General features: G+C 42.6%; 1 protein-coding gene across 5 annotated transcripts in view; it reads right to left on the bottom strand.

The window, feature by feature from the left end:
• HHAT (hedgehog acyltransferase) overlaps nucleotides 1-21020 on the bottom strand; it is a 147005-nt gene extending 125985 nt beyond the window's left edge. For 3 of the 5 annotated variants that reach the window (XM_063152137.1, XM_063152134.1, XM_063152136.1), the window contains exons 1-8: nucleotides 20927-21020; nucleotides 20501-20625; nucleotides 19076-19143; nucleotides 17769-17882; nucleotides 16968-17162; nucleotides 15516-15728; nucleotides 12755-12926; nucleotides 3233-3383 (exon numbers count right to left, since the gene is read on the bottom strand). In XM_063152137.1, the coding sequence (XP_063008207.1) occupies nucleotides 3233-3383; nucleotides 12755-12926; nucleotides 15516-15728; nucleotides 16968-17162; nucleotides 17769-17882; nucleotides 19076-19143; nucleotides 20501-20594 (1007 nt within the window). In that variant the 5' untranslated portion in view covers nucleotides 20595-20625; nucleotides 20927-21020. The remainder of the gene's footprint in view (nucleotides 1-3232; nucleotides 3384-12754; nucleotides 12927-15515; nucleotides 15729-16967; nucleotides 17163-17768; nucleotides 17883-19075; nucleotides 19144-20500; nucleotides 20626-20926) is intronic. The other 2 variants (XM_063152139.1, XM_063152138.1) reach the window with 1 other exon arrangement.
• Between the last annotated feature and the right edge of the window lie 5875 nt (nucleotides 21021-26895).

The raw sequence follows: 26895 nt of genomic DNA, 5'->3' as shown, positions 1-26895 counted from the left end.
GCCTTGACTAATTCTTTAGAGGCACAAGTTTCCAGCAACATTGGTTCTCTCTCACAATTGATTATCTGCTTTTAACCCTGGTAACAAAAACTAAGTTTTAATTCATCACAGCTTAAGGTAAAGCAGACATTAAAAACTAAGATTGCATGCCACTGAACTGCTATCCTCTCTGGAAATCAGGAGCTCAGAGACTCCTTTTCATAGCTATAATAAAGCTTTTGAATAGCACTGTATTTATCATGCATTTATTACCTATGCAGCTGCATATTTAGCAAGCTAATGATATCCAGGTGAAATGAAACCAGAGTAACACATTCAACACCTGTATTTGTCTTGAGGCAGCAAACAAGACTGGTAATTTTTTGACTCTAGAGATTGTTCTGATTAAATGTGATTAGGGAGAAGCTATCAGAGGCTTGATAACTTTTTTAATTAAAGTCTTTTATTTTTAGGTTTGAATGAACACAGTTTGGTTCATTGTTTAGTACCATAGAGAGGCAGACTACTTGATTTGGATTTTTAACACCTGTTTTGCTTTACAGCTCTAGAGAAACTTTAGCCAGCTTTAGACACACTCTGGTATCTTTCTTACCTTCCTGACTGAAAGCTCTTCCATATCACAGTGAATTATGTCAGCATGTACCGACTAGAAGTGACACAGGTCTGGAGAGATGGGATCAAAAGCTTTGTTGTTATGCTCAAAGGACACCAGGTGGTGGTGCAAGGCTCCTTAGTAGCAGATTTGCATTCCTTACATTGTGACATTCACGTTGTCTTTCTCTCCAGGCTACCTTCTCTCCTTCAAAACATGCACTGCTAAAAGCTTTGAGACAAAAATTGTAATACTGGGCCTTGGAAAGTCCAGCCAAGATGTTTCTGACAGTATTCTCAAGTGGATACCAGCAAGAAGGGGAAGAGTAAGCCAAGCATGCACAAGCACTTTTTCCTGAGCAGTGTCCCTGATGCCAGACAGAAGGTAAGAGTGGTGTAACGCCAAGTCATCTGGACTATTCCAACCCACTCCATGTCCCAGCCTGGCCCTAAGCAGTCATTAATAAGCTTTACCAGGCTACTATTTAATGAAAACAGTCTGGCAGAAATCTTACTCTGCCAGCTTAAAACTAGACACGGCATTCTTAATATTTAAATTTGACACACTCTGATAAAGTTGTCAGGAACATTCCTGTTAAAGTCTTGTATTTACAAACTATCAAAATGCATTTAGAACTTTAGGGAAACAGTGTCATGGTTAATAAGGTTTCACAACATAAACCATTTACTTTCCCCTTTTTTCACTATTTTATGCTAAACATATAATTTGCAAACTTTCTGTCCTGTTCAGTCATACAGTTCAGAAACAAAGGCTATTCCTACTCCTAACACAACATTCCTATACAAGATAACTATCCACCACATCAGACTGCAAAGCCTCTGGGTAGAGCTTTTGAAGAGCTTTTATGACTGTAAAGGCATAAGGACATCATCATTCAGGGCATTCACAAAGCTCCTTATTTAATTGAGAATGTCCCATAACACAGCAGCAACAGAAAATTCTACTACTAAAGAACTTTGAGGGCAAGAAATCAAGTCAGTTATATATTAACTGACTTTTTTCAACATGCAAAGCAAACAAATTCAATCTGTGAAATAATTTTATTACTTTGGGCAATGAATTCTTGATAGAAATTAAATAATCTGGCAAAAGATTAATATCAGCACCTGACACTTATTCCTTCTATAAAGAAAAGCTTTCTACTTAGATATTAATTTCAATTTCTGTACAAGAGCTATGAATATTTTAAGGAATGCCCTTTTTTTTTTTTACTGTGACACACCACACACACTTGCAGGTGCAGAGCACCTTTTCATGGCCTGTTACAGCTACCTGGCACAGCATTAGGGTTTGTGCTGAAATTCACTTTCACTTGGCACCTCCAGTGCAATACACAGATTCCATGGAATAAGAACTGACAAAGGGGAAAAACTGCTGCTGTTTGCAGCTCTGCCTACAAGGGCCAGCAGGCCAAGAAATGCTGCTCTCATGAGAGTGCCTGGTAAAAACGACAAATTTCTATATTAACTCTGTAGGTCATAAGTTCAGTGCAAACTCTGAAAGAGCATTTAAACCAAAGCAGTTGTTAGTAGCTCAAATCATTTTTAATAATTCATCTGTTTTCTGCACTCTTCCTGCTGCAATTCTTTGAATACTTCAGATCTACACATGCCAACTATTATAAACTATAAAGCCTTCTTGTTACAACCAGCTTCAAGCTGAAAACAAAATTAAAATCTCATCCAATAAAATTCTGATAACAGCAGGCCCACTGTTTTAATGACTAAAATTAAAAGCTTTATTCATATTGCAGAGCAGTCAGAGACAAGATGGAGTAAGCACCGTTCTGACAGGCTCTGCACTAACACAACAGGAGAGAAGCCTCTGCACTAAAAGACTGGCAAGTCTAAATTATTAGGGGATTGTTTTTAGAAGTCTGGGGCACAGAACCCCACAGCCTGAAGGAATATTGCCCAGTGCAGAGGAAAACAAGGGAGGAGAGAAGTCAAGTGAATCTACTCTTACACAGAAGGTAAACATTAAGCAGAATCCACCCAGGAGACAGTTTTCAGTGAAAATATTTCAGTGAACACTGATTTAAAGCAAACATAAGATACAAAATTCATAGGTTTCTGAAGAAATATTGTGATGAAACTCCTGTAAAAGCAAAGCAGATCCAGAAATCCATCCTACTTTATAAACAAGTATCATTTTCACAGTGCTTTTAATACGCTCAAGACTTCCTCTACCATATCACTCTACATGTTAAAATATTATAACTACAGCTTCCCTCATGTGATTAATAAAGCATTCATTTTCAGTCTCTGGAAGGATTTCAAGCTGAAATAATGTGGAGTTTAGACCCAGACTGAAAAAAAAATCATTTAATAGATTACTGGGAAAAATAATTGCTACTTTAACTAGATAGGCTGAGTCAACTCTAGTAATTAAAAGGATGAAAATGCTGAAATGGGTACTTGCCCTTATCCCTCCACAGTGTGAAAAAAGTAACCATCAAGTTGAAATCCAATTAAAAAGCGCTAAAGATGAATAATGGGGATGGGAGAAAAAGCACAAGGACAGGAAAACAAACATGTATGTGAGAATGAACCCACATGAATGCTCTTACAGACTGCCATGTATCAGTAACAAACTGCCTGAAAAGCAGCAATGACTAACCTCCACATTTTAGTGAAACTGTGCATCAGGCTCACACAGCAAGGCAGAGCTGGAGGTTTGAGTCCATCCATTTGAAGGAGGAGGCCAGGAACACCATAGAGAACCAGATATTTCACATAAAAAAAAAGAACTTGAGCTAAAGCCAGGCCACCTAAAAGAAAAAAAAATAACAAAACATACCTTAAACAGGTCCTGAGACATTTAAAAAAACCTGTTAATACTGATTACCTCCAAACAGCAATTATTCCAAGAACTAAGGCAAGCACCATTGCTTGATAGGATACACAACATTTGTCTCTTCTCAAGAGACACAGCACAGAAGCCCATGCATTTAGGACATGAGACACATATACAAAATGGTACTCTCATTCCAGCATGAAGGCACAAATATGCATCTGTAGTTCCATTCTCAAAAATCTCTGGACTGTGGGTGTTGACTGCTATTAAAAAAAAAAAAAAAAAAAAAAAAAAAAAAACTGATTTATGTTGAGCTAAAAATCAGAATATACCAATATAACCAATGAGCATTTACCACAGGGACAGTAAATTTATCTTTGCAAAAAAACCCCAACCAATCACTCTACACTTGCTGCTCCAGAAGATCCATAACCAGTGGTTATAGCTGCACATTATCCTGACATCTCCACAAACGTTCCATGCCCTGTCAGATTGAGTCCCCAGAAAACACCCCCTACCAATGCCTTGTGAAGGCTGATCTGGAACAGAGGCCAGACAGATTTAAAGAATAAAGTAGGTATTTATTAAAAGGCCTCAATGGATACATCTTGGGCAGTATAAGAGCCCAGCCAGGCCTACACCCAAGATGGACCCAAAATGGTCACAACATGGATGACTGGTCACAAGGTCTCTCACTTTTGTAAGTTCGGGTCCACCAGAATATTGGAGTTAATTGTCCAATTATAGCTTTAGGTTATGAAGTTCCATCCTTCTTGTTTCTCTCTTCAGCCCACATTGTTTATGCTCTTGGACCTGAGACTGGGGAGGTTGTCCTTGGTCCCAAGCTAGGAAAGGAATTGTTTTGTTTAACTACTCTGTGAAGAGAGCTTACAATCCCTTAATATGAAGCTCAGAACTGCATACAAAAGCAGTACAGAATCTGAAAAATATAAAAGCTAAAACCTAAGGCATCACTACAAGATCCTCTTCTGATGCATCCAAGGCATAGAAAACTGGAACTCCACTTGGCATAATGCTTAAAGCATATTTCAGTTTTTAAACCCACAGACAAGGTCTTCTTAAGGTCCTGTAGCTGCTTTAATTCCAAAGGAGAAATTTCATCAGTGTGCTTGCTCACAGCCTCGGGTTATGACACAAACTCCAGCATCTTAAATAGATCTGAGATGAAAATCATACATATTCTCATTATTATTATTATTCATGCAAGTAACAACATTCAAATGCATTATAAAGGAAGATGATTCCTACTAATATTCTAAATGGTTTTTGTTGAAAAACATAGTATTGACCAATAAGTAAAAATACAGTAAAAAGCAGAGGCCAACAACTTTACAGAATTGGTGAGGTCACTCCTCAAGGACCCAATGACTTTGGTGAACTTCTCCATCTGACAGCTGACATACAGAAAATTTCACCACAAAGAAGGGAAACTAAAATTATACTTCAATACAGCAAAAATTATAAAATGCAATTGCTACAGCTCCTTCTACTCCAGTGCTCTGCTTTTGCTCAGTTATATTACCTGACTTGACTGAAGGACTTTAGACGTTCAACACAATTTTAAAGCCTTCCAGCAGACAGTCCTAGGAGACTAAGTTTTTAGTCTGACTGCAGCAGTACAACTCCATGAACACTTAAGTAACCTGTCTTTTTTTTTTTAAGGGTGGGGGGAACATCTCTATTGCATTCTGCTGACTAATGAGTATACTATGGATGACAGCCAAAAACTAAACATTAAAAATTCATCTACTGTATAACAACCTAGAGTGAAATTCTGGCAGTAATAATGTAAAATGCAAAATTCCTGCTGACCTACACATGGCCAGTACTTTCCTACAACAATACAACATTTTCAGTTTTGATATCATAATTTATGCACACGATAAGAAACAGTAGTGCCATACAAGATAAAAACTGATGTTAGAACAAAATACTGAGACATGAAGCTTATGTTATTTTACTTCAGGGAAACAGGCATCAAGTATTCAATAACATTTTTCCCTGGAGGAAAACAAACAATCAGAAGCACAATTTGGATACTAGCCAATTAGCTCCACATTAGATTACTGCTAAATCATCTGTACAGCCAAATTTCTGCTTTAATTCCCTTCTCATTCAGTGTCTCATTTCTTTTCTGACAAATTTCATTGGAGAGCTGAACACTGACACCCACACAAACCACTTATAAAGATCACAGCTGTCTGTGCAGTAGTAAAATTCAAAATCTTTTGGCTGTGCTTGATGGGAAGGTATTTAGAAACAGGTTTCCAGTCTGAGACCCAAAAAAATCAATACATTTGATTTTAAATACAATGATGAAAGACTGAGTTCATGGATACAAAGTCATAATATGCAAGTTGGGGAAAAAAGGCATTTTCAGCCTCTCCAATAACACATATATAGGTTATCATTACTGTAATTAACAGGCAGCTCAGTAGCACTGGCATCTTGAACACAGACATCACATCACAGTCACACCCAGCACAGCAGCTACTCTGCAAGTGGAAATTCTAAGACTCACGAAAACAGCAACACAAAGGTCCCTATCAAAATACACAGATCAAGTTCTCATTGGTCTTGAGCTCATGCCAGCAGTAGGAAAATTCTGGCCACACTGGGAAAACTAAGGGCAAGATTCACAGCCACACAATAGCTGGGCTGCAATGGCAACAGGCACAGGCTTCAAACCTTCCTGCATACCTGAGACATTCCAGCTGCTTTGCTGTTGCTTCACTCACTTGCACAAAGCAGCCAGAAGCAAACTGCTTCACCTGATTTAGAAGCATGAAATTAACAATCAAATTCATTAACAATATCACATAATTTCTTCTCTAATTTTTGATATAATAATTCCTCCACACACATGAGCATTATTTTAAATTGGAAACAAGGCATATCAAATGTGTATTATAACACAGCTAAGAGGAAAAGTACTGCCAAGATTCTATCTTTTCTCCAGAATAAATTAATTCAAAGGATGCAAAGTTGAGATTTTTTTTTTAAACAGAATGTGTTAAGGGATAAAATATCAAGGTAAAGTACCTGATCTTAATCCCATGCATTTCAACAGTCAAGCTGTTTGAAGTCCCAGACTAAAGCAATTTACTTTTATAGAAGCTGGTATTTTCAATTTATCATCTTCCCATCCTAAAAAAATTCGAAGCTTTCCTGTGTTTTAAAATGTATTTAAAGACCTTCAAATATTTTCTTTAACCTTAAGTTTACTGCAAAACTGCATTTCCTAAGCGCCATAGAGCTTTGAAACAAAGATCATGACAAATTAGAATATTTACAGGACTTAATTTTAGTCTACACATTCTGAAAAATTCTGACTGGTGGTTTTTGACAGACATTAACAAATAGAATATTGTCATGAGCAAGCAGCAAAACATTTGCATCCAGGTATTACAAATCACAGTTGACATTTTTCTGTCCTTAAGCCAACACCAAAAGTCATGGTTACCTGTAACTTAGAAGGCAATTTTATGATCAGCACAACCATCACAACTTTACCATTTTTGCAGCTACATTGACCCTATGGCATTAGTGATTGGAGATGTTTGTTTCTGTCAAGTACCAGGACGGGTTCCACCAGAAAACAGAGATAAATATGCAGTCACATTTCAAAAGGGTTACTGACACATGGCAGAAGCCTAATAGGAAGGAGACATTTATAACAGCTCAGAATTTGGGGCCATATCACCAAGTTCAAAATATCTCAGCCTTCTAGCAGCACACAAGAAGTAAGAAATATCCTTTTGTGGATGGAGGAGTGGCAGGAAAGTACCACAGTGTTTGTCCTGGAGGCTGCTTATTTTTAGAGGAAGCTGAATGGACATAAAGGTTCCAAAGAAATTACCTAAACAAGACTAAACAGAACTGTCGAGGGACTCTCAGTCAAGGCATAGACAGCTCTTCCAAGTTAAGTAAACCAGAAGGCTTTTCAAGCACACACATGCTTTAAAGACATCTACCATGAATACTCCCAAGGACTTTGAGAAACTTGCTCTAGTGGAAGGAATGCCCATGGCAAAGGGGTTAGAATTACATGATCTTTAAGGTCCCTTCCAACTCAAACCATTAGATGAAAATATCTACTCTAAGCATTGTGTTCAATAGAAAATACTTGCAGGAAAAGGCTCTCTAAATAAACCAAGAGTCATCACATTGCCCTGTTTTTTACTTCACAGTGGCCAGTGTGGGGCTGTGTTTTGGATTTGGGCAGAAAACATTTCATTTGCTTTATTTGTTGATGAAAGCAGAGAGATGCTTTTGTTACTACAGGGTTTAGAGAGCCAAGGTCTTTTCTGCTCCTCACCCTCCACCAGTGAGAAGGCTGAGGGTGCACAAGAGGCTTGGAGGAGGCACAGCCAGGACAGCTGACCCAAAGGGTATCCCATACCATATATCATGCTTAGCATCTAAAGCTGGGGGGAAAAGAAAGGCGGGCTATGCTCAGAGTAATAGCATTTGTCTTCCAAAGTAACCATTATGCTTGAAGGAGTCCAGATCCAAATCTGGGGGGCAGATCCAAATCTGCCAGCCCAGATAAGTGAGGCATTAATTCCGTGTTTTGCTTTGCCTGTGCGTGCAGTTTTTAATTTACCTATTCAACTGTCTTTATCTCAATCCATAAATGCTCAGTTTTATTCTTCCAATTCTCTTCCCACCTCTCCAAGAAAAGAAAAGGAGTGGGCAGCTGTGTAGTGTTCAGTTTCTAGCTGGGATTAAGCCACAATATGCATAATTAAAAAGAAAAGCAGTCATAGAAGCAGGTTAATTGCCAATAGGATCTTGAAGTTTAGCCTACAGGAAGGATTAGAAAAAGAAAACTTACACACATGAACACTTCTTTCTACAAAACAGGGAACAACTTAATATTCTAGGAAAAAAAAAATCGAAGTTTTCTGATTTGTGTTTATATTTCCAGTTTTCAAACAGACCTCAAGATGCCAAATATTTCATCAATTTCTCCTTATCATTATCTTCCAGGATGGAAAAAATCTAAGATTCCTCTTAGTATTTCACTACTACTTAGATGAACAGATCCCCTGATTTCAATAGCAAAATGCTGCATGCTTCTGAAAATGAACTTAGAGATCTACTTCCTATCTGTGGATTTATCATAAAAAACTGCGAACACTAAACCAGAACCCTACATCCAATTTACAGAACCCTACATCCAATTTACACAGACTACTTTGTAGGTCTCAGTGTCAAAGACGGACATACATAACATTTCTTCTTCTAACAAATTAAAACATGAGATCAGCAACTACAGATTAAGCCACGTGGCTCCACCTTTGAACAGATCATATTCTAACTGACTTATATGCCCCTCATATGAAATTACCCTTTTGAAGTAGCAGAGCCTAGTTAATAATTAAAACAGTGATAGCTAATTGACACTACCTTGTGCGTGCTTCACTAGAACAAAAGGATTGCACCTTAGGTTAGGACAGACAGATGAAACCCACAGGGAATTCACAACATTCCATCAGGTGTGCATATCCTAGATGTACATCTATACATCACATACCTCTGGCAAAGCACAGACAGATTCCTAGCAAAATATATTTTCACAACTACAGGAGCTTTTAAGATGAATCCAATGCAACAATTATATTCAACAACGTATTTTCATACACATTTCTGTCTTCCGTCATTCCCTGCACCTTGCCAAATGGATGTGAAGCTCTGCTCAGGTGAGCAGGGATAAGTGATGGTGCTGAATCACCAGGATAAATGTGAAGGCTCATCAGGGAAATACAGGCAGTGTTTCTTCCAACATCTGCATTTTCAGAATCAGACTTAACACACAAATGACCTAGCAACACACATTTCAGTTTCTATACAATAGAATGTACCTCAGCAGACTGAATTTTACCATTGATAGTCTACGTTGTCATAGCAAAGAAAAAAAAGAATCACTTGTTTCAATTTGAGCTCTTTCAACCAATGCTGTTAAGCTCCCCATTACCACATGTCAGTGAATTTGTCATTCAGCTGCAGAAGCTTGAAGAACAGACACTGAAAAGGATCACCAATCTACCTGTCTTTTACTCATTTCTTTTCTCTTGCTTCATTACATAGCATATCCAAAAATTACTCTGTAGAACAGATGAACCTCTGCTCTGGCACAGTGTAGCTATTGTTCTGTTATGCTGCAATTCATCAGGATACTGGATTACTGGAATTCATAGTGGTTTTTATTCTTGGTGCCTGCAAATCTACATTTTACACTGTAAAATGTAAAGGCAGAAAATTATTCCAAATTAATGTTAAAACTGAGAAGAATGAACTATCATGGCTTCCATTAACATGGAATATGAGTCTTCCTGCTGTGTCATTAATTCTGAAAGCATCCAATTCTTTCAGCCAATCTGACTGATGCTACCAGAACGAGATGCAGCACCAACACAAACCCACAGAATTGCTATAAACACTGCATTTGATAGTCATCATTAAAAAAGCACAAATGCCCTGATATTGCTCAGTATGTCAACAGCTAACTATCCACAGACACAAACATTTGTGAACAGAGACACAATGATTTGTGAATTCTGGAAAATGCTCACATTCTCCAAACAATGGCTTCCTGGGGCCAATAAATAAAAGTTCTGTGATTGCACAGCTGGCATCTTTGAATTAATTCTGTGTTCAGACATTCACATCTCTTCCACAAACTGAAGGCCCATACATATATGGCAAGCAGGCATAGAGTTGGACACAGCCCCATCATATTCTGGATTCTGTTCTGGATGGGGGATCTAATATTTGGTTATTGAAAAGCTATACTGCACCACTTAGGGTATGTGGCTGCTTCTAGAAACTCATTTGTCTCTGATTCCATCCATGCAAGAGAAAATACTTCTACTGCTGGGTAACATTCTCCTACTATTTTTTAACTTTATACCTGTGTGCCCTTAGCAATGTTAGTTTAGATCACTTGAGCACTTATGCTTTACATGGCCATAAATGGCACTGTTATACACTAGCATTTTTTAACAAGCATTATAACTCAGGATTTAGTTTTGGGGTATTTTTTTATTTCTTTGTTGTCTCACCTTACAGGAACACCACCCAGTGATGCAGAACACACTGCAGCTTCACAGTCATGAGGAGTAGACTTACACTGCCCTTAGGTGCTGAGAGCAAAACCTCACAGCAGTGCTGTCTTGCCTGCACTTCTGGCATTTACTGCCCATTGTTCAAAGTTAGCCCAGAAAAAAGAAAAGCAGTAGCAGATATAAGCTCCCTAATTAGAGGTGATTGCAGAACAGCCTCACAGCCTTTCCCTTAAGTTTACCAGGCTATCAGGGCAGCCAGGCATCACAGTGTAAATAGATGCTCATGCTGTTTTGGAGCTGCTGTAGTCAACCAGGACACCCAAAATGAACAAGCCCCATCAGTGCAGAAAGGCTTACACACCATGGATAATCCCCCTGAGTCAACACCAAGCTGCTTCCTTGGTCTTAAGACTCAGTTATCTGATGAAAATAGTTCCCATAACACAGCATGCAAAGTAACAGAGGAGAGAGCTTGGCTCTGTACAGGAACTGGTGTAGAAGCATGCTGAGATCCATAAGGGTCCAGGTAAGACTTAATAGTAAATTACCAGTACCCATACTCATATATTGGTAGCTCCCTAAAGCAAGTCACAACAGTGGCCTAGCACTGATTTGTGTCTAAGTAAACCTATATAATCATTGTGGTAAAACCTGCAGAGAAAACAGTAATTGACCAACTTCTAGCTGAAAATCTCATTTATAGTATATTTTAAACACCTGCCTACATTACTACAACAATAGAGCTCAATAAGAATAGGGTTACACTTTGAGTACACCTGTCCTAAAGGCAGGGTCTCCACAGGCAGCTTGTTAGAATACAATCATTTAATTTGACATCAGGCATCCTTACAGTCCAAACCTGCTCTAACAGTGGCTTTCATCTCTTGTTGCTTTGAGGCATTTTCACCTTTTCTAACTCTCTGTTCAAATGCATTTTAATTCTTAGGATAGCACACTTTATTTCAAATAAATACACAGACAGCTTAGCTGTTGTCTATAACATCTCTCTCCCCTCCCTATAAAATCAACACTGGTAGTCTTGAAGGGTGGGAGGAATCCATCAGTAGCACCACTGCTGGAATATTTCATCTCTAATTCTGGAGCCTTCCCTGCATTATCAAGTGGCCAGCTTTTTGTAACACACACACGCACACGGAGCTAACAGATTTAAGTCAACAATGAACTCATGTTTAGAATAGAAAATGACAACTCAGAACCCCCTTTCTAAACAGTGACTGAGTGAGGAGTAGAACAAACAACAAACCACTGAGGCATACCTGTCCCTTTCCTGCTCTCCATCTGCTCTTGCCCTTTCTTAGATATCAAAATTATATACTAAAACATGCATCAAAGTGTATGTATGCACACAGGGGTACACAGAGAGTGCTCACATTGCCCTCTGCTGACCAGAGCCCAGTGCAGTCCGAGTGCTCTCCAGCACACACCACACTGTGGTGGCACAGGTGAGCTCCATACCAGTGGGTGTATCAATCCCTGGTGCAAAAGACACCTCCTGCAAGGCAGAAATCACCAAGGCTTTTTCAGAAACAAGTTTTAAAGTCTGGGGTTTCTTTGCTTTTCTTCTTCCTACCTGGTGATACAGCTTGGGAAGTGGGGGCAGGAATCAAATCAACCACATATGCCAGTTGCTTACCATCACCTAAATGTTTTGCTGATTTACACTGCATTTGTCAGCACTCTTTTTTTCCTCACAGCTGGGCATATTAATGAAATACCAGGGACTGCAGACAAGGTGGAAGAAGGGGAAGCCAAGCAGGAAAACAGAACTGAGAGGCACTGACTACTACTTTCACGTTACCTTATTTGCAAGTCCTTCCCTCCACTGGTTTTACAAGTTCTATCCTTTTACTTTTCAACATGAATGCATAGAAACATCAATCAGGAGGAGATATAAATAATTCTTAACATCTCCCCTTCTTCATCCCCACAATAAATAAACTCCTTTTAAGTGTCCACTTCTACGACTTGAGGGGGAGAATCGCCTTAGGCCACAGTTTACAGACATACTTTAGACTGAAAAAACGACAAAATTAATTTAGGAAGCAGCTCAATAAGTTCAACTAAGCTTATGGAAAATCCACATGTTATATTAAGAGTCCATAGACCACCTTTCTGACAGTGGCTTGCTATAATGTGCTACATTTAAGTACCTACAAGCGGACATAAGAGATGCAGACTGGGGTTCTTGAACTGGGGGAAGAAGAAAGATTTCTGCTGCTGTTTCCATACTCACCCAAGGCCCAGTAAGATGCAGATTCCAAAGGCAGAGCACTACTGTAGAGAGCATGGATATACATGAGGTGAATCATCAGCTCAGCCAGGCACCACCAAAAGAAAATACGAATTATGCCCACAATTAATGTGATGAGATTGGTCTTCACACTGAAAGCTTCTTGTCTCCTCATCTAAAGAAGAAATCCAAAGAGGTTACCTGGCACAAAACTGACCATTTTACTCAAAATACTTATCCTGGGAACTTTTGACTACACCATTTGGAAACTCCTCACACACTCTAGAGGGAGACTGGTCTTTCCATTCTCAATCTCAATAAGCAGTAGAAACCAACAAGAAGCCAAATGTGTATGGACATTGCACCAAACTGTTGTAAAAAAGGCCAACTGTTGTTAACCTGAGCAGAATCCAGACACGAGACTTTAACTCTTGCAACTTGACCTCTGGAGATAATATAAAAAGATTAAAGAAACTACAGCTAGGAAGAAGGTGGTTTTCCAAGCAGCAGCCCTTCCAAACAGGAACAATAACTGCTTACTCTTAAAATACCTCCAACTTCTACCAACTGCAGAGAATCAATGACTAGAGGACAGTTCTTAATTTTCCTCCCATAGCATTGCCAAAGTCAGCAAGATCCCCAGAATGTGCTGAGAAAATGGAAGTGCAAGCTAAATATCCAATAAGGCAAAGTTTGCAGTTGACAGGCTTCTCAAGAGGCTACAAACTCTTAGACTGCTAACTGCAGTAAACACATGGGCATATTATTATTGCACCACCTTTTCACAATAAGAGAGAATAGAATCAAAAACCAGAAACATAGGATTGCCTAAAAATTCCGTCATGTGTTACACATCCATTATTGTGTGCAACGTCTCCTTGCCTAGTCTCTAACTGGCCACAAAAATGCACATACAAGAGAAGTAACCAACTCATATGCACAGGCCCTCAGTCCCAAGCACAGCACAGTTAACATGCACACTCATTTGGAGAGCTCCTTTGTATCAAGCTACATGACAATGTGAAAGCTTGGACACTACCATTTTACCACAGGGATTTGCACAACAGCCCTTCAAACCCATGTCTAGAACTGCTGTGCCTTGCTTCAGCCCAGCAATTCCACAAGGCCAGTGACAAAGTGGCAGTGGATGCCAATTGCCAGAACTACTATTACACTCTCTGGGTCATGCAGCAGTCCATTGTCTCCAGCTCCAGAATTTCTGCTTTCCATTGTGCTCAGCAGAACCCTCATCCCAGGCTCAGCTTCAGTTAAGGGGTTCTGAGAGTGGTCTCTTACAAGAGCATCAATAAATATTCTCCTTGTATTGTGCATTTTGAATCAACAGCTGGGCACTGCATCCGTTGAAACCCTTTTCTGATCTCTTCTGCCAAGGTAATAATACCCTCTGCTCAGGTAAGAGCTCTGACATACCCTTCAGCAAACACATTAGGCTTGTTCAGTTTGTTCCATCTTCTTCATGGCTTTAACTACACACATCTGTACATATTTAAGGAGAACCTTCTGCAAATACAGACATATTATTCTCAATCTTCCTTTTTGTTCTTACACCAAGAATACATGTGCTCTTTGCATAGTTCTTTGCTGAGCCATATCAGGTGAGCTAAATTTCAAAGCAAGGCTCCCCCAGTTTTTCCTATCAGCTACCCCCAAGCTGTTTTCAGCTTGGAGTCGCATAGGTTTTCTGAAACAGTCATTGGAAAGAAAGTACAACTGTCCCTCTCCTGGTGTACAAGGATTTAGTTGGAATTTAACACACTTCAGAAGCTACAAAACAAAAATTAGTAAAAAAATACTACCTCAGTTTCTATGCAAGTCTATGTGGACTGTTCCCACAATATCCAGCCCAAGGTAACAACATTCAACCTTGCATCTTCCAAAGCAAGTGAAAACAAATGAGCATAGGACTTTTCACTCAAGGATCCACTGGAATCTAGTTTCACTTTCATAAAGCCCAGTATTTCCTTTGGCTTCAACAGAAAATTCCCAAATGTAAACAGAAGCAAGCAATCCCTAGGCTTCTATGCACAAACTGAAAAAGCAGTTTTATGGTTTGAAATGTTCACTAATCTACTTTGACACAGTAATTTTAACTATAGACATTAACAGGTTGTGATGCCACTTCTTACTCAAGTATGTAAGAAAATATGGAAAGCAATAAAGGATGAAAACATGGACTTCTCCCATCATGTAAAAAGCAGGCTTGAACAGAAGCCTGCAAGGGACTAAGAAAAGCATTCAGTAAAGTTTGTGAGTCTTATATTTTAAACAAGCTGCTCAGTTGAAGCAAAGTGCTCCTAGTAAGTCATCAGCTGTTTTCACATCAATGTGAGGAGAAACTGGAGTTTTCAGGAATTCCCAATACAATCTATCAGCTTTCTGTGGCTCTGAAATCCATTTCAGAGTTAATAGCAAGCTTATGCTGAAAACATTAGTTTTATTTCACTTGATGAAGAAGAAAACAAAAAAACAGTCCAGAAGCTGCATGCTAAAATTATGAACACTCTCCAAATGTAACAAAGCATGTCACTGGCTCCCTGGTTGAAGGGATGAATCTGATGTTAGACAAGAGCATCTTGTGAAGCAGAAGAACTTGGGGAGACAGGCTCGTGTTAAAAGCTGATATACAGGACATTACAAAAGTTCTCATGATTACTCAAAATTGTAACATTCCTATAGCATTATTTCTTGATTTTATAATTATGTGGAAGACAGCTTTAGTCACCCAAACAACAATCACTGTTACCTGTTTACTGAATTCATCAAAATTGACAAGGGGTCCATTGTGGAATGTAGGATAGTAAAACACATAAGCCAGCATCCAGGGGAAGGAGTGGGATGACTTCTGGCTGGGTGCATGCCAGCAGTACTCCAGGCTGAAGCTGGTGCAGAACAGGCAGCGGACAGACACCGTGAAGAGCAGCAGATAATACTCGTTTTCAGTGTCGTACCACCTTCTCTGCAAAACAGAACAAAGCCAGATCACGATGGTGCAAAGCTGTGTTTTCTCTATGGCAAGACAGCAATGTCTACTCAGATCTCAGCTTTTGGGGTCAGCAGCAGCAGGAAGAAACTAAAGCCAATAGCAGTAGGAATGAGAATCTAAAGTGAACAGCAATAAACACACGAACAACAAGCACTGGCTTTTGGTGGAGAAAGGTGCTCCAGAGCTACTGCAGCCAGCATAAAGAGACAACAGCTTGGTTTCAGAAACACGTCAGGCTGGGAAGTACCAGGACAGCAGGAGAGCTCTTCTCACAAAAATGAAACATTATCTACCTCAGATTTAGTCCAGTACTACAATATTCAAACCAAAAAGCCAAGGGACTACTAGGGCTTAAGCTAGATATAAGGAGAATCAGTCACTCCTGAGAAAACTTCAGAATGGAAAAATGTTACTACTGTGCATTTTTTGATTCTTTGACACTTCGTATCCCACATTGGCCAGCAACAATCCAATCATGGCAAAAAACTTGGAAATATTAGCAATGTAGCTTGGCTGACTGACAATTTGTATTGCACTGGCCCTCTCCTCAGCAGAGCAAATCACAAAATTGACCACACCACAAAAAGAGATTCTACACACTCACTCCCCCTCTCCCTGAACATCAGGGCGACACTCCTTATAACAAATGTCCAGGTTTTCCCATTGGTCCAATCAAATACAACAGGACACTTCCTCACAACTGGTCAACAGTTTTTCCGTATCTGTACTACCCAAAAAAGCCACTAGACAAGGAGTAAAACTGAGCTTGCTTACAGCTAATTGATGCAAGTAACTCATTTGGTACAGCTCAAACTGTAGGAGAAAGTCTCCCTCCCTGCAGAAGTCACAGGCATACTTAACTGAGTAACTCCTGGATACAAACCCAAAACCCAGCACCTTAAATTGGCATGATCAGAGTTCCAATGAAATGCATATAATAGAGCACTAGTGAAGTATTATACTCCAGCTCCACTGAATACCACTTACACGTTAATGAACATACTTTTATTCCAATGCACTGGCCACCATGATAGAGAAATGTGACTTTAACTGGAGAAGCTCCAGCATGAGTCACTGCAGTGCTACTGCTTAGGATTCCTCAAAGCAACCCCTGCTTATATCAACTGAAGGGACAGTAGGCTGCCATAGACACCACTATAGGCAACCATCACCATAATTAATTTGACGTTTAATTAGTCCTTCTCACATTACCTTGGTTTCTTCCACGGCTGGTATGCGTAAAGTGGCCAGAAGGACAAGGGAGCACAACCATGTCAGGAGTGACAGCTGAAACTGAGCCACAGCAAAGGAAATAGCTGCATGTAACAAAATGACAGCAAAGCCCTTGATTCCCAGTAACAACCAGCAGGCAGCCATTCCATAAGCCATCAAGCACCATGGTTTATACTGTCAGAAAAAGAAAAGTTAACAATCTTTTAGTTTAATTATTTCTAAAGAACAAAAGCACTCAATACCTGTGCTGCCTACACAGGTTCTGCAGTGAACACAAATATAGTCAACAAGGTGAGGAACACACATGAAAAAAACCACAGAAATCCAACTGTAACCCTAAAAGTGAAAGGGAAGGTATTTCTGTCGTAGCACCATGTGAAAACCAGCCTCCCTAATTTGAGGGAGAGCATAATTTTTTCCTTTCCTTCCTCAGACTAGCAGGTGTGACACCACACACAGATAATTTCCCACAATCATACAATTATTTAGCAATCATGCCAAAACCCAAGCAGCCATCATTTTACATACTTCCATCATAAAGGAACAGCTGCACCCCTCTTATGTGTATAAATCAAACAATGCTGTTTAATGGCTTACAAAGCAGAGGCTTTTAGAGGTTGGAGACTGAAGTCTCCAAACATTAAGGCAACCAATCCCCACACACAATTCACACTACAGGATGAGCTTTACTACTGTCAGCGGCCTCACTGCAAAGCTTCTCATGTCCACAGTGAACAAACCCATCAGAAACTCCCCACTGTGAAGAAAATCCCTACATACCTTCTCCACCAAGAGCCTGGACATCTGTGATACCAGCAGGTGACCAGCCAGAAGCCAAAGAATACGTTCCCTTCCCCATTCAACCCAGTAGCTCCATTCAAAGTCCATGGGGTCCTGTGGAACGAAGGGAACTGGTCACTATGTGTATCTGGCCATAAGGGACAAAGGAGTATCTCCATAATACAACTGCTGTGTGGTACCCAACAGAACTCCCACATCTCAGGAACACCAATTCAGCAACCCAGGTGGATCACTTGCAGCAGTGAACTCAGCATCATTTTCACTCCCAATGGGGCAGTTCAAGAAAACAGAGCTTTACATGGTGCAGTGCCTCCTCAGCCCCACACTGGTGCTGAAGCTGAGCAACTTCAGCTCTCCTGAGGGATTCAGAGCAACTCTGCTCTGCCTTGGAATACCAAGAACTTCAGTAGAAAGGTACTTTGCTGGAAGAAGAGATTACCTCTCCATTTCAGCAAAGTCTAGTTGAAATTAGATGGAGTTAGGTCAGCTGATAAAAATTCAGATTTTTATCTAAATTAGGTAAGAGGGATCAGCCAGTAGCCCCATGTCCAATACAGAGCCTTACTAAAAGTTCATCTCAACTGCCTTAAAGCTTTCTAAAAAGCACATATCAAAGGTCCATTACCAGCAGTGTTGGGAGGCCTAAACATCGAAACACTTAGACATGCATTCCTGCTTTTGTGTAAGCAATCCTTAAGATTAGTTGGATTATTTGCTTTTGACCTCACAAACTTTTGAGGAAATGCAAGCAAGGGGGGGTAGGGATGCGTTTTTTAGTTTGGGGTAGAGGACTGCCAGTTTCCTTACTGTTTTAGTTTTGGGTTGTTTTAATACCAACTCTGTTTCTTTAAGACTTTACACCTTAAAATCCGTTCTCCTCTATGCTGTACTACAGGTCAACCAAGAGAAAAACATGTTAATTGACATTAAGCATTATCCAAATCACCCACTAACAAGAAAAAAGGGGAGAAGGCTGCAGGAAGTGTCAAGGTTGATCAGAGTTTTAAGGCCAAACAGTAAAATATAGGGTGATCAAGATCTGTAGCAAAGCACAAACACTTAAGTCAGGGATCAAGAAAAGGAGCAGAACTTTGGTTATGATTCTGAAATCCAGACACACCCAGCCAGTCTCTCTTCCTCATCAGAAACATCAGACTAAAATTAACTATAAATATCCAAATCTGCATGTTACTATAAACTTCTAAAGCTAAATCAGAAGCTTGGATGAGCAAAGGGCGTGGAGGCATGATTATTCCCACAAAGCAAGACACTGTCACCCCTCCTACCTTTTTTAGCCCCCGAAAGAGAGTCCCTGGGTCCAGCCCAAACCTTCTGTCCATTGCAGCTTCATACTCTGCAGGGAAGAGCAAACCTTTGATACGGACACAGCAGCCAGAGCAGGAAGAGTCAGGGGTGGGTTCTTTGCTGCCCAAGAGCAACACCTTCCCACGTGGTCTCCAGCAGTATGGATACCCGTATCCAGGGAAGGGCAAGTTCTCCACATCACTGCTCACTAGGTGGGGGGCCCATAGAAATGGCAAAGCAGTTTCCCAGAACCAGTGTTTTGATTCCCCCTGGCAACAGGGACAGTAGCAGCAACCCACCTTTTAGCACACAAGACCCGCACTAACCCTCACTCGCCGTTTTTCAGAACTGCCTGGTGTCTCCCACCAGAGCAGAAGGGGGACACACACCCAGGAGTGGCCAGCACAGCCAAAACAGGGAAAAGCTGCTCAGAGAAGCTGCCTCTAGAGCCCATTGCCACCACATTTTGTCATTTCTGCAGCAGACTTGCTGGGTGCAAGACCATGGGTGCGCAGCTTTGTACCCAGTTACACAGAACTCCTTCCACTGCCCTGCAAACGCCTTTCCGGCACTTCTTCCCTTGAGGGCTTTCAAGAGCCAGGTAGAGTCATTAATGCAGAACTTTGTTGATTGAAGCCTAATAAGATGCAACAGATATTCTCTGCAAAGCCTCTCTAGCTTCTTATACTTTTATAAGACAATTTTTATTTCCATTTAAATAGCAATGTGCTATAACACAGCTTCTTTTCATCTACAAATTGTACTTAACTTGTTTAAAATCTCACTCTTGCTCTGCAATACACACCTCCCCAGCTCCAAACCAAGCCACCACAGCAGCTACCAAGAGGTTACACAAGGCAGAGGTAGGTGTTTGGAAACAAGCTGACCACAAAACTCTACAGACAACCCAACCATTGCTCTGAGTCCTGGACGAGAGCTCCAAGCAGGGAGCACCAACTTGCCCTAGGGCCTCCCTAGGTTCAGACCTGGCAATTTCCATCAGAAGGCAGAGCTGCTCCTGAATGACCCACCTGCAAGGGGCTGTTGGTGACTAACCAGGGAAAACAACACAAATCAAACCAACTTCCCTGAATCTTCCCTATCTGAGTAGCTGAGCTTCAGAGGTCTCCCTCATCAATTCCCTGACAGCCACGTCCGAGTACAGCATTACCGAGGGCAGACCTGGCACTCAAAGGCAAAAAAGCCCTGGGACAAAGCTCTCTGCTCAGGTGGCATCTGCCTACTGCTTCCTCGCATGGAGCAGGCTGGCAGCTGGGAAGGACACAGGGGCTCCTCGCACAGGAACAAAGCAGAAACCGACCAGAGAGGAGAACTCACACCGAACAGCCTGGCCAGCCGCGGGCGGGAAGCTGCGCCGAGCGAGCCCGCCCACGTCGCGCACTTACTTCGGGACACTTGGTGCGCCTCGTAGAAAGCGTAGAGGTGGGAGCCCACGGTCAGCAGCCCGTAGAGGCACAGCTCCCAGGCCGGCAGCAGCATCGGCACGGAGCTGCTCCCGCCGGCCGCCTCCCTGCGGGGAAAGAGAGACGGGAGCGGCGTCCTGGCGGAGGGCAGACGGGCACCGAGCAGCGGGACACGGGGCACGGCACCGCGGCTGCCGGGCCCGGGCTCAGGGGCGGCCCCGCTCCGCTCCGCCCGCAGCTACCGGCAGGGCAGGCGAGCCGTGCCCGGCCGCGCCGGCTGCAGAGGCCGCCGGTCCAAGGGCTCGGCACGGCCCACGGGACCCTCGGGACAGAGCCAGGACCGGATCCCGGCCGCTCTCACCGAGCCGGGACAGACGGGAAGGGAGGGGAGACGCCGCTGCCCCTTACCTGAGGAGGGCTGTGCGGCCAGAAGAAGGAGCGGCAGCAGCGGGCTCGGGCGAGCTGAGCGGAGGCTCCACACCCGCAGACGAGAGGGCGGCCCCACGCCGGGAGCTCCCGCCACTGGAGCGACCCCGCGGCCGGCCGTGCCCGGGGGCCGCCCCGCGGAGGGACGGCAGGGGCGGAGCGGGGCGGAGCTGCCGGCTCTGCGGGCCCGCGGCCGAACGCTGGGGGCGCTGCAGCCCGCTCGCCACGGGGCGTGCACGGCTCCAGGGCCCGCGTAGGCAGGAACGGGGTGTGCGTACAGCACACGGGGTGGGTACACAGCCACGGGGGTAAATACACAGCCATGGAGTGTGCATACACTTACAGGGTGTACATACACAGCCACGGGGGTAAATACACAGCTGTGGGGTGTGCATACACTTACAGGGTGTACATACACAGCCACGGGGGTAAATACACAGCCATGGGGTGTGCATACACTTACGGGGTGTACATACACAGCCACGGGGGTAAATGCACAGCTATGGGGTGTGCATACACTTACGGGGTGTACATACACAGCCACGGGGGTAAATACACAGCTATGGGGTGTGCATACACTTACAGGGTGTACATACACAGCCACGGGGGTAAATACACAGCTATGGGGTGTGCATACACTTACAGGGTGTATATACACAGCTACGGGGTGTAAATACACAGCTACAGGGGTAAATACAGAGCTACGGCGTGTGCATTCACCCACGGGGTGTAAATGCACAGCTATGCGTGCAAATACACTTATAGGGTGTGCATACACAGCTACGGGGTGTAAATACACAGCTACTGGGGTAAATACACTTACAGGGTGTACATACACCCACGGGTGTAAATACATAGCAACAGGGTGTGCATACACCTTCAGGGTGTAAATCCACAGCTATGGGGTGTAAATACACTAATAGGGTGTGCATACACCCACAGGGTGTAAATACACAGCTGCGGGGTATAAATACACTTATAGGGTGTGCATACACCCACGGGGTGTAAATAAACAGATATAGGATGTGCATACAACTACAGGATGTAAATACACAGCTACAGGGTTTAAATACACTTACAGGGGCTGCACAGCCACAGGCTGTAAATATAGGGTGTGCATACACCTTCAGGGTGTAAATACACACCTTCAGGGGTAAATACACAGCTACAAGTTGTAAATACGCTTACAGGGTGTGCATACACCTACAGGGCATGCATACGCCTACAGGTGCACACCCACCTCCAGCCTGCTACAGGGTGTCCATAACAGCCTTTCACAGCCTTCTCGCCCACTCTCACCAGAATACAAGGCACAATTATGCTGGGACACCGTTTTTACCATTATCACAGCACAATCTGATCAATCAGCAGATCTGAACAACACCACCAAAGCAAGAGCATGAGGCTGGAAATGCTGGTGATGGCAACTCCCTCCTGGATCAACCTGCATTTTAGCAAGGGCTTCCTCCTCCTGGCACTGCAGACATGACTAATGAACCTCACTGTTCATAGAGTTAAAAGCACACTGACTTTCCAATCCCAAAGGTTTGAGCAATCTATGCTCATCTGATCTTGCACTATGTGACTTTTAATCCTCTCTGTTGCTGAGATCAGTGGTGTCATATTTTAATGGGGGGAAACGCTTCATATCCCATAGGACATTTTCTTGCTAGATCTTTAAGTTCCTCTTGCAAAATAATATTTCTGTTCCCCTGATCACCTGGTTGCACCCTCCAATTCCTGTTTCTGGATCTTTGAAAGCCAGACTTCTACCTAATACTCCAGATGAAGGCATAGAATCATTAAGGTTGGAAAAAACCTCCAAGAGCATCAAGTCCAACCTTTGGGCTGAATACCACCATGTCAATTAAACTAGTGCTAGGTGCCACAACCAGTCATTTCTTCAACAATTCTGGGAAGGGTGGCTCCACCACCTCCCTGGGCAGCCAGTTCTAATGCTTAACTACCCTTTTAATTAAGAAATTCTTCCCACTGTCCAACCTGAATCTCCCCTGGTGGAGGTTGATGCTATCTGCTCTTGTCCTGTCAGGAGTTTCCTGGGAGAAGAGACTGACAGCTCCCTGGCTGCACCCTCCTTTCAGGCAGTTGGGGAGGGTGATACAGTCCCCTTGAGCATCACCCTTCCAGGGTGGACACCCCCAGCTCCCTGTGCTGCTCCTCACAGGACTCATTCTCCAGACTTTCCACAAGCTCCCTTGCCCTTCTCTGAACATGCTCCAGTGCCTCAACACCTTACTTGTCGTGAGGGGGCTTAGCACTGGACGCAGCACTCAAGGTGTGGCCTCACCATTGCCCAGTACAGGACAATCACTGCCCTAGTCCTGCTGGCCACACCATTGCTGGGACAAGCCAGAATGCCATTGGCCCTCTTGACCACCTGGCAACGCGCTGGCTCTCAACCAGCACCCCTGGATCCTTTTCCACTGGGCCATTTTCCAGCCACTCTGCTCCAGTCGGTTATCAGTCCCATCAGTACAAGGACTTGTCTTCCCTATCTTCATCAGATATGCATCTCCTAATATCTCAAATTTGCCCATCAGAGCCTCTGATAATCTTGAATGATTTGTGCCTTTTCCTCCATTTTTTCTTTCTGCCTCTCTTTGCCAGAGAATTACTCACTTTCAGTTTATGGTGTCAGTTGTGATAGCCCTTAGACATATGAATTGCATTTAGTCTGTAGAGCTGCTGTAAAATCTCAGGGTTAGGGATGTTCTCCTCTATGATGGCCAGATGCTATTCTCTTCTGACAGTGCTTCCCCAATCTTTTGTCCTCATCGGGTTAGTTAGTACCTTCCCCCCTGCCCCGCCAAAAAAAATCTGACCATAGACTTCATAACAGCACCAAACCAGCAGTCCTGAACTTGTGAAAACATTTCCTAAGCACTGCAGCTGAGTTACAGCCACTAAGGGTCAGCAGAGTTTGTTTTTCCTGCAGTTTTGTGGTTTCTGGTCACCTGTCTGAAGCCGGCACAGACACCAGGCCCTCTAGATGGCTGCAAAGCACCAGCAGTCTGCCAGCTGCAAAAGGGAATGGGTACAACAAGGTACAGATTTTACATCAGGTTACTCTGAAAAGGACATCTTTATCACTAGTTATGTGGTGGCATTCAAGAGCCCTGCATGGACCAGGTGATCAGTTACCCTTCCACAAGGGTCAGTGCCAAGCCCAGTGAGCAGGAACACTGACAAACTTGACAACAGCCCCAGCTGGAAGACCTCACTGTCTGGAATTCTACATTAGACTATTATTTTTTTCCCCACCCTTATTCATGCTAGTTTATATAATACAACATGACAAGTCTCAGTGAACAAGTTTGCAAGAGTAGATGTAAACCGAGCTGCTGAAAATCACTGCCACAAATACCTGTGCATTCACATGGCCCTCACGGTTTTAGATGGCATGAATGAAAAGCAAGTGCTACTATTCCTATAGTTGCTGACAGACAGCAGTGCAATCTGGGAGCAAAAACTCTCGGAAAATGGCAGTAGGAAGTCCTATTTGTCATTTGAGCAGCAATGAGGTAACAGGTTTTATGTGTCTCTTGCCCTGTGTCTCAGCAGTTACGCAGGCCTGGCCCCCTCTTCAAAGCATTTGCCCTTTGAGAAGAAAGCAATGTTATTCTGTGTACACACAGCAGCTTTCTCTGAGGCCAAAATTAACAATCAGCCTTAGGCAGAATGAGGATTTGTGATGGTAGAGATGTTTTCTTGATACAAATTAGAAGCATCTCTTCTGTTTGAAGGTTTGCACTGTGCGTACTCATTTCCAGAATGGCTGCAGAGTGTCTTCCCCCTGCCTCTATGAACAGAGGGTCAGACATCACTAGCAAAGAGTCTGTTCCTTGTAGATGTTGATGTCCCCTTTTTTAACTTCTATTACTTCTGAAGCTGGCATAGCACCTGAGTTGTGTTTTGACTGTAAAGTTCAAATGCCATTTGATCAAAGTCTCCATTTCTTATGTGGCAGGTTGAGATGTGGTTATCAGGAACTTAAGCAAAAGAAATCCAGAATGAAAAAGGACAGAGGTAACAGGAGGCCTTTTAAAGAGGCCCTTACTCTTGCTTTTTTATGCAAGGTGAGCTTTTACAAAACTCTTTATTACATAATCACAGAATATGGGTGAGGCTTGAAGGCACCACAGTGGGTCATCTGGTCCAACGTCCCTCCTCAAGCAGAGTCATCCTAGAGCACATTACAGTGGATTACATGCAGATGGTTCTTGAACTTCTCCAGTGAGGGAGACTCCATAACCTCTCTGGATAATCTGTTCCGGTACTTTGTCATCTCACAGTAAAGAAATTCTTCCTCGTATACAAGTGGAACTTCCTCCATCAGTTTCTGCACGTTGTCCTTGTCCTATTGCTTGGCACCACTGAGCAGAGCCTGGTCCATCTTCTTGACACCCCCATTCCACCACAGACAGACATTGATGAGGTTCCCTCTCAGTTGTCTCTTGCCAAGCCTAACAGGCCCAGTTCCTTCAGCCCTTCTTCATAAACGATGCTCCTGTCCCTTAATGACCTTTGTTGCTCTCCTCTAGACCCACTCCAGTAGCTCCACATCTCCCTTGTACGGAGGCACCAAGCACAGGACACAGCACTCCAGAAGAGGCTTCACCAGGGTTGAGGAGAGCCTAGTTATTTCTAGGGCCTCATCATGGCCACGGATAAAAGGCAAGGTGGGGGTTGTAAAAGGCAATTAAGTGGGAAAATGAGGCATTTTGCAGCTGGGAAAATAAAGCAAATATCAGATTTTTAAGGAAACTGGTTTTTTGCAATTGTTGTTGGTTTCACATTGGGTAAGAAATCAAAATGAGTCTTTATCAACCCAGCAGTGGATTTCTCAAGGAGGCTAAAGCATAGGGCTTCTAACTGGTTTTATTTTTTAATATAAAGTCCCAATGAGGATTGCATGCCCTAGAGCTTTCTCTCCCAGGCTGAGATCTCACACATTGACTCAAGACTCTTGTTTTCATTCACCCTCTAGAAATCACGCAGCAATGCCCCCTGCATGCAACATCTGAATGATGGGACACAATGAGGACCCACTGAGAGTTTACAGGTTAGAATTTCAGCAGCAGATAGAAGGCTAAGCTATGTATATTTTGGAGAAATCACCACCATGTCAAGAAATCTCCATGTAGCAAACCAGCAATATTAAAACTAGAAGATTGAAATATATGAAAGATATGGTATGTACAAAGAGACCTAAGTGTGTCTTCCAATAACCAAGTTAAATATGACTTTAACTTGGTTATTGGAAGACACACTTCCAATAGGAAGTGGAAGTTAATGTGAACCCCCTATCTGGAGATCTCAAGCCCAGAGTTATGGATTCTAGGGAGACAATGTGCACGTTTATCCTTTTTGTCTTGTTTGGCTTGGCTTAACGAAAAGTGGACATTATACTAGGCTGGCAGCATTACAGTGTCCCATCTTTAAAGGCTCCTCTTGCCTCTGACTCCCAACCCTGAAATGGGCTCATAGTGAAGTGCCAGTAATTTTTTTCCTCATCATCTTTAGCCATAGCCATATTTATGTAGATAGTGTTTATCTAGAGAGCCTTACAATTCACAAAGTTACTGTTTCTGTGCACATTTAATGAGTCCCCTATAACTTTGAGAACTTGCCTCATGCTCTGAGACTGGAAAAGGATCTTCAATCTTTTCATTGGGAATTCATAAAATTGCTTTTGGAAAAAATATAGTAAATTATTACACTATTGTAACTAAGCATCTCAATGTTGGATTCATGCTGAACTTCTCAGAGGTATCCTCATCAATACACTACCTGCTTTTCTTAACTAAAGCCCTGACAACTACAGCTCTTGCTTAGAGCCTTTTAAGGGATTTCTTCACTTATAAATTCTTCCCTCCCATGAAATGACTGTTGTAAGAAAGGTTTGACATCCTTGTTCTCACCATGGATGC

Source organism: Melospiza melodia, chromosome 3 (assembly GCF_035770615.1).
Source record: "Melospiza melodia melodia isolate bMelMel2 chromosome 3, bMelMel2.pri, whole genome shotgun sequence".
Lineage (NCBI taxonomy): Eukaryota > Metazoa > Chordata > Aves > Passeriformes > Passerellidae > Melospiza > Melospiza melodia.
The sequence above is the reverse complement of the archived record's forward strand: the minus strand, read 5'-3'. Positions and strand labels throughout refer to the sequence as shown.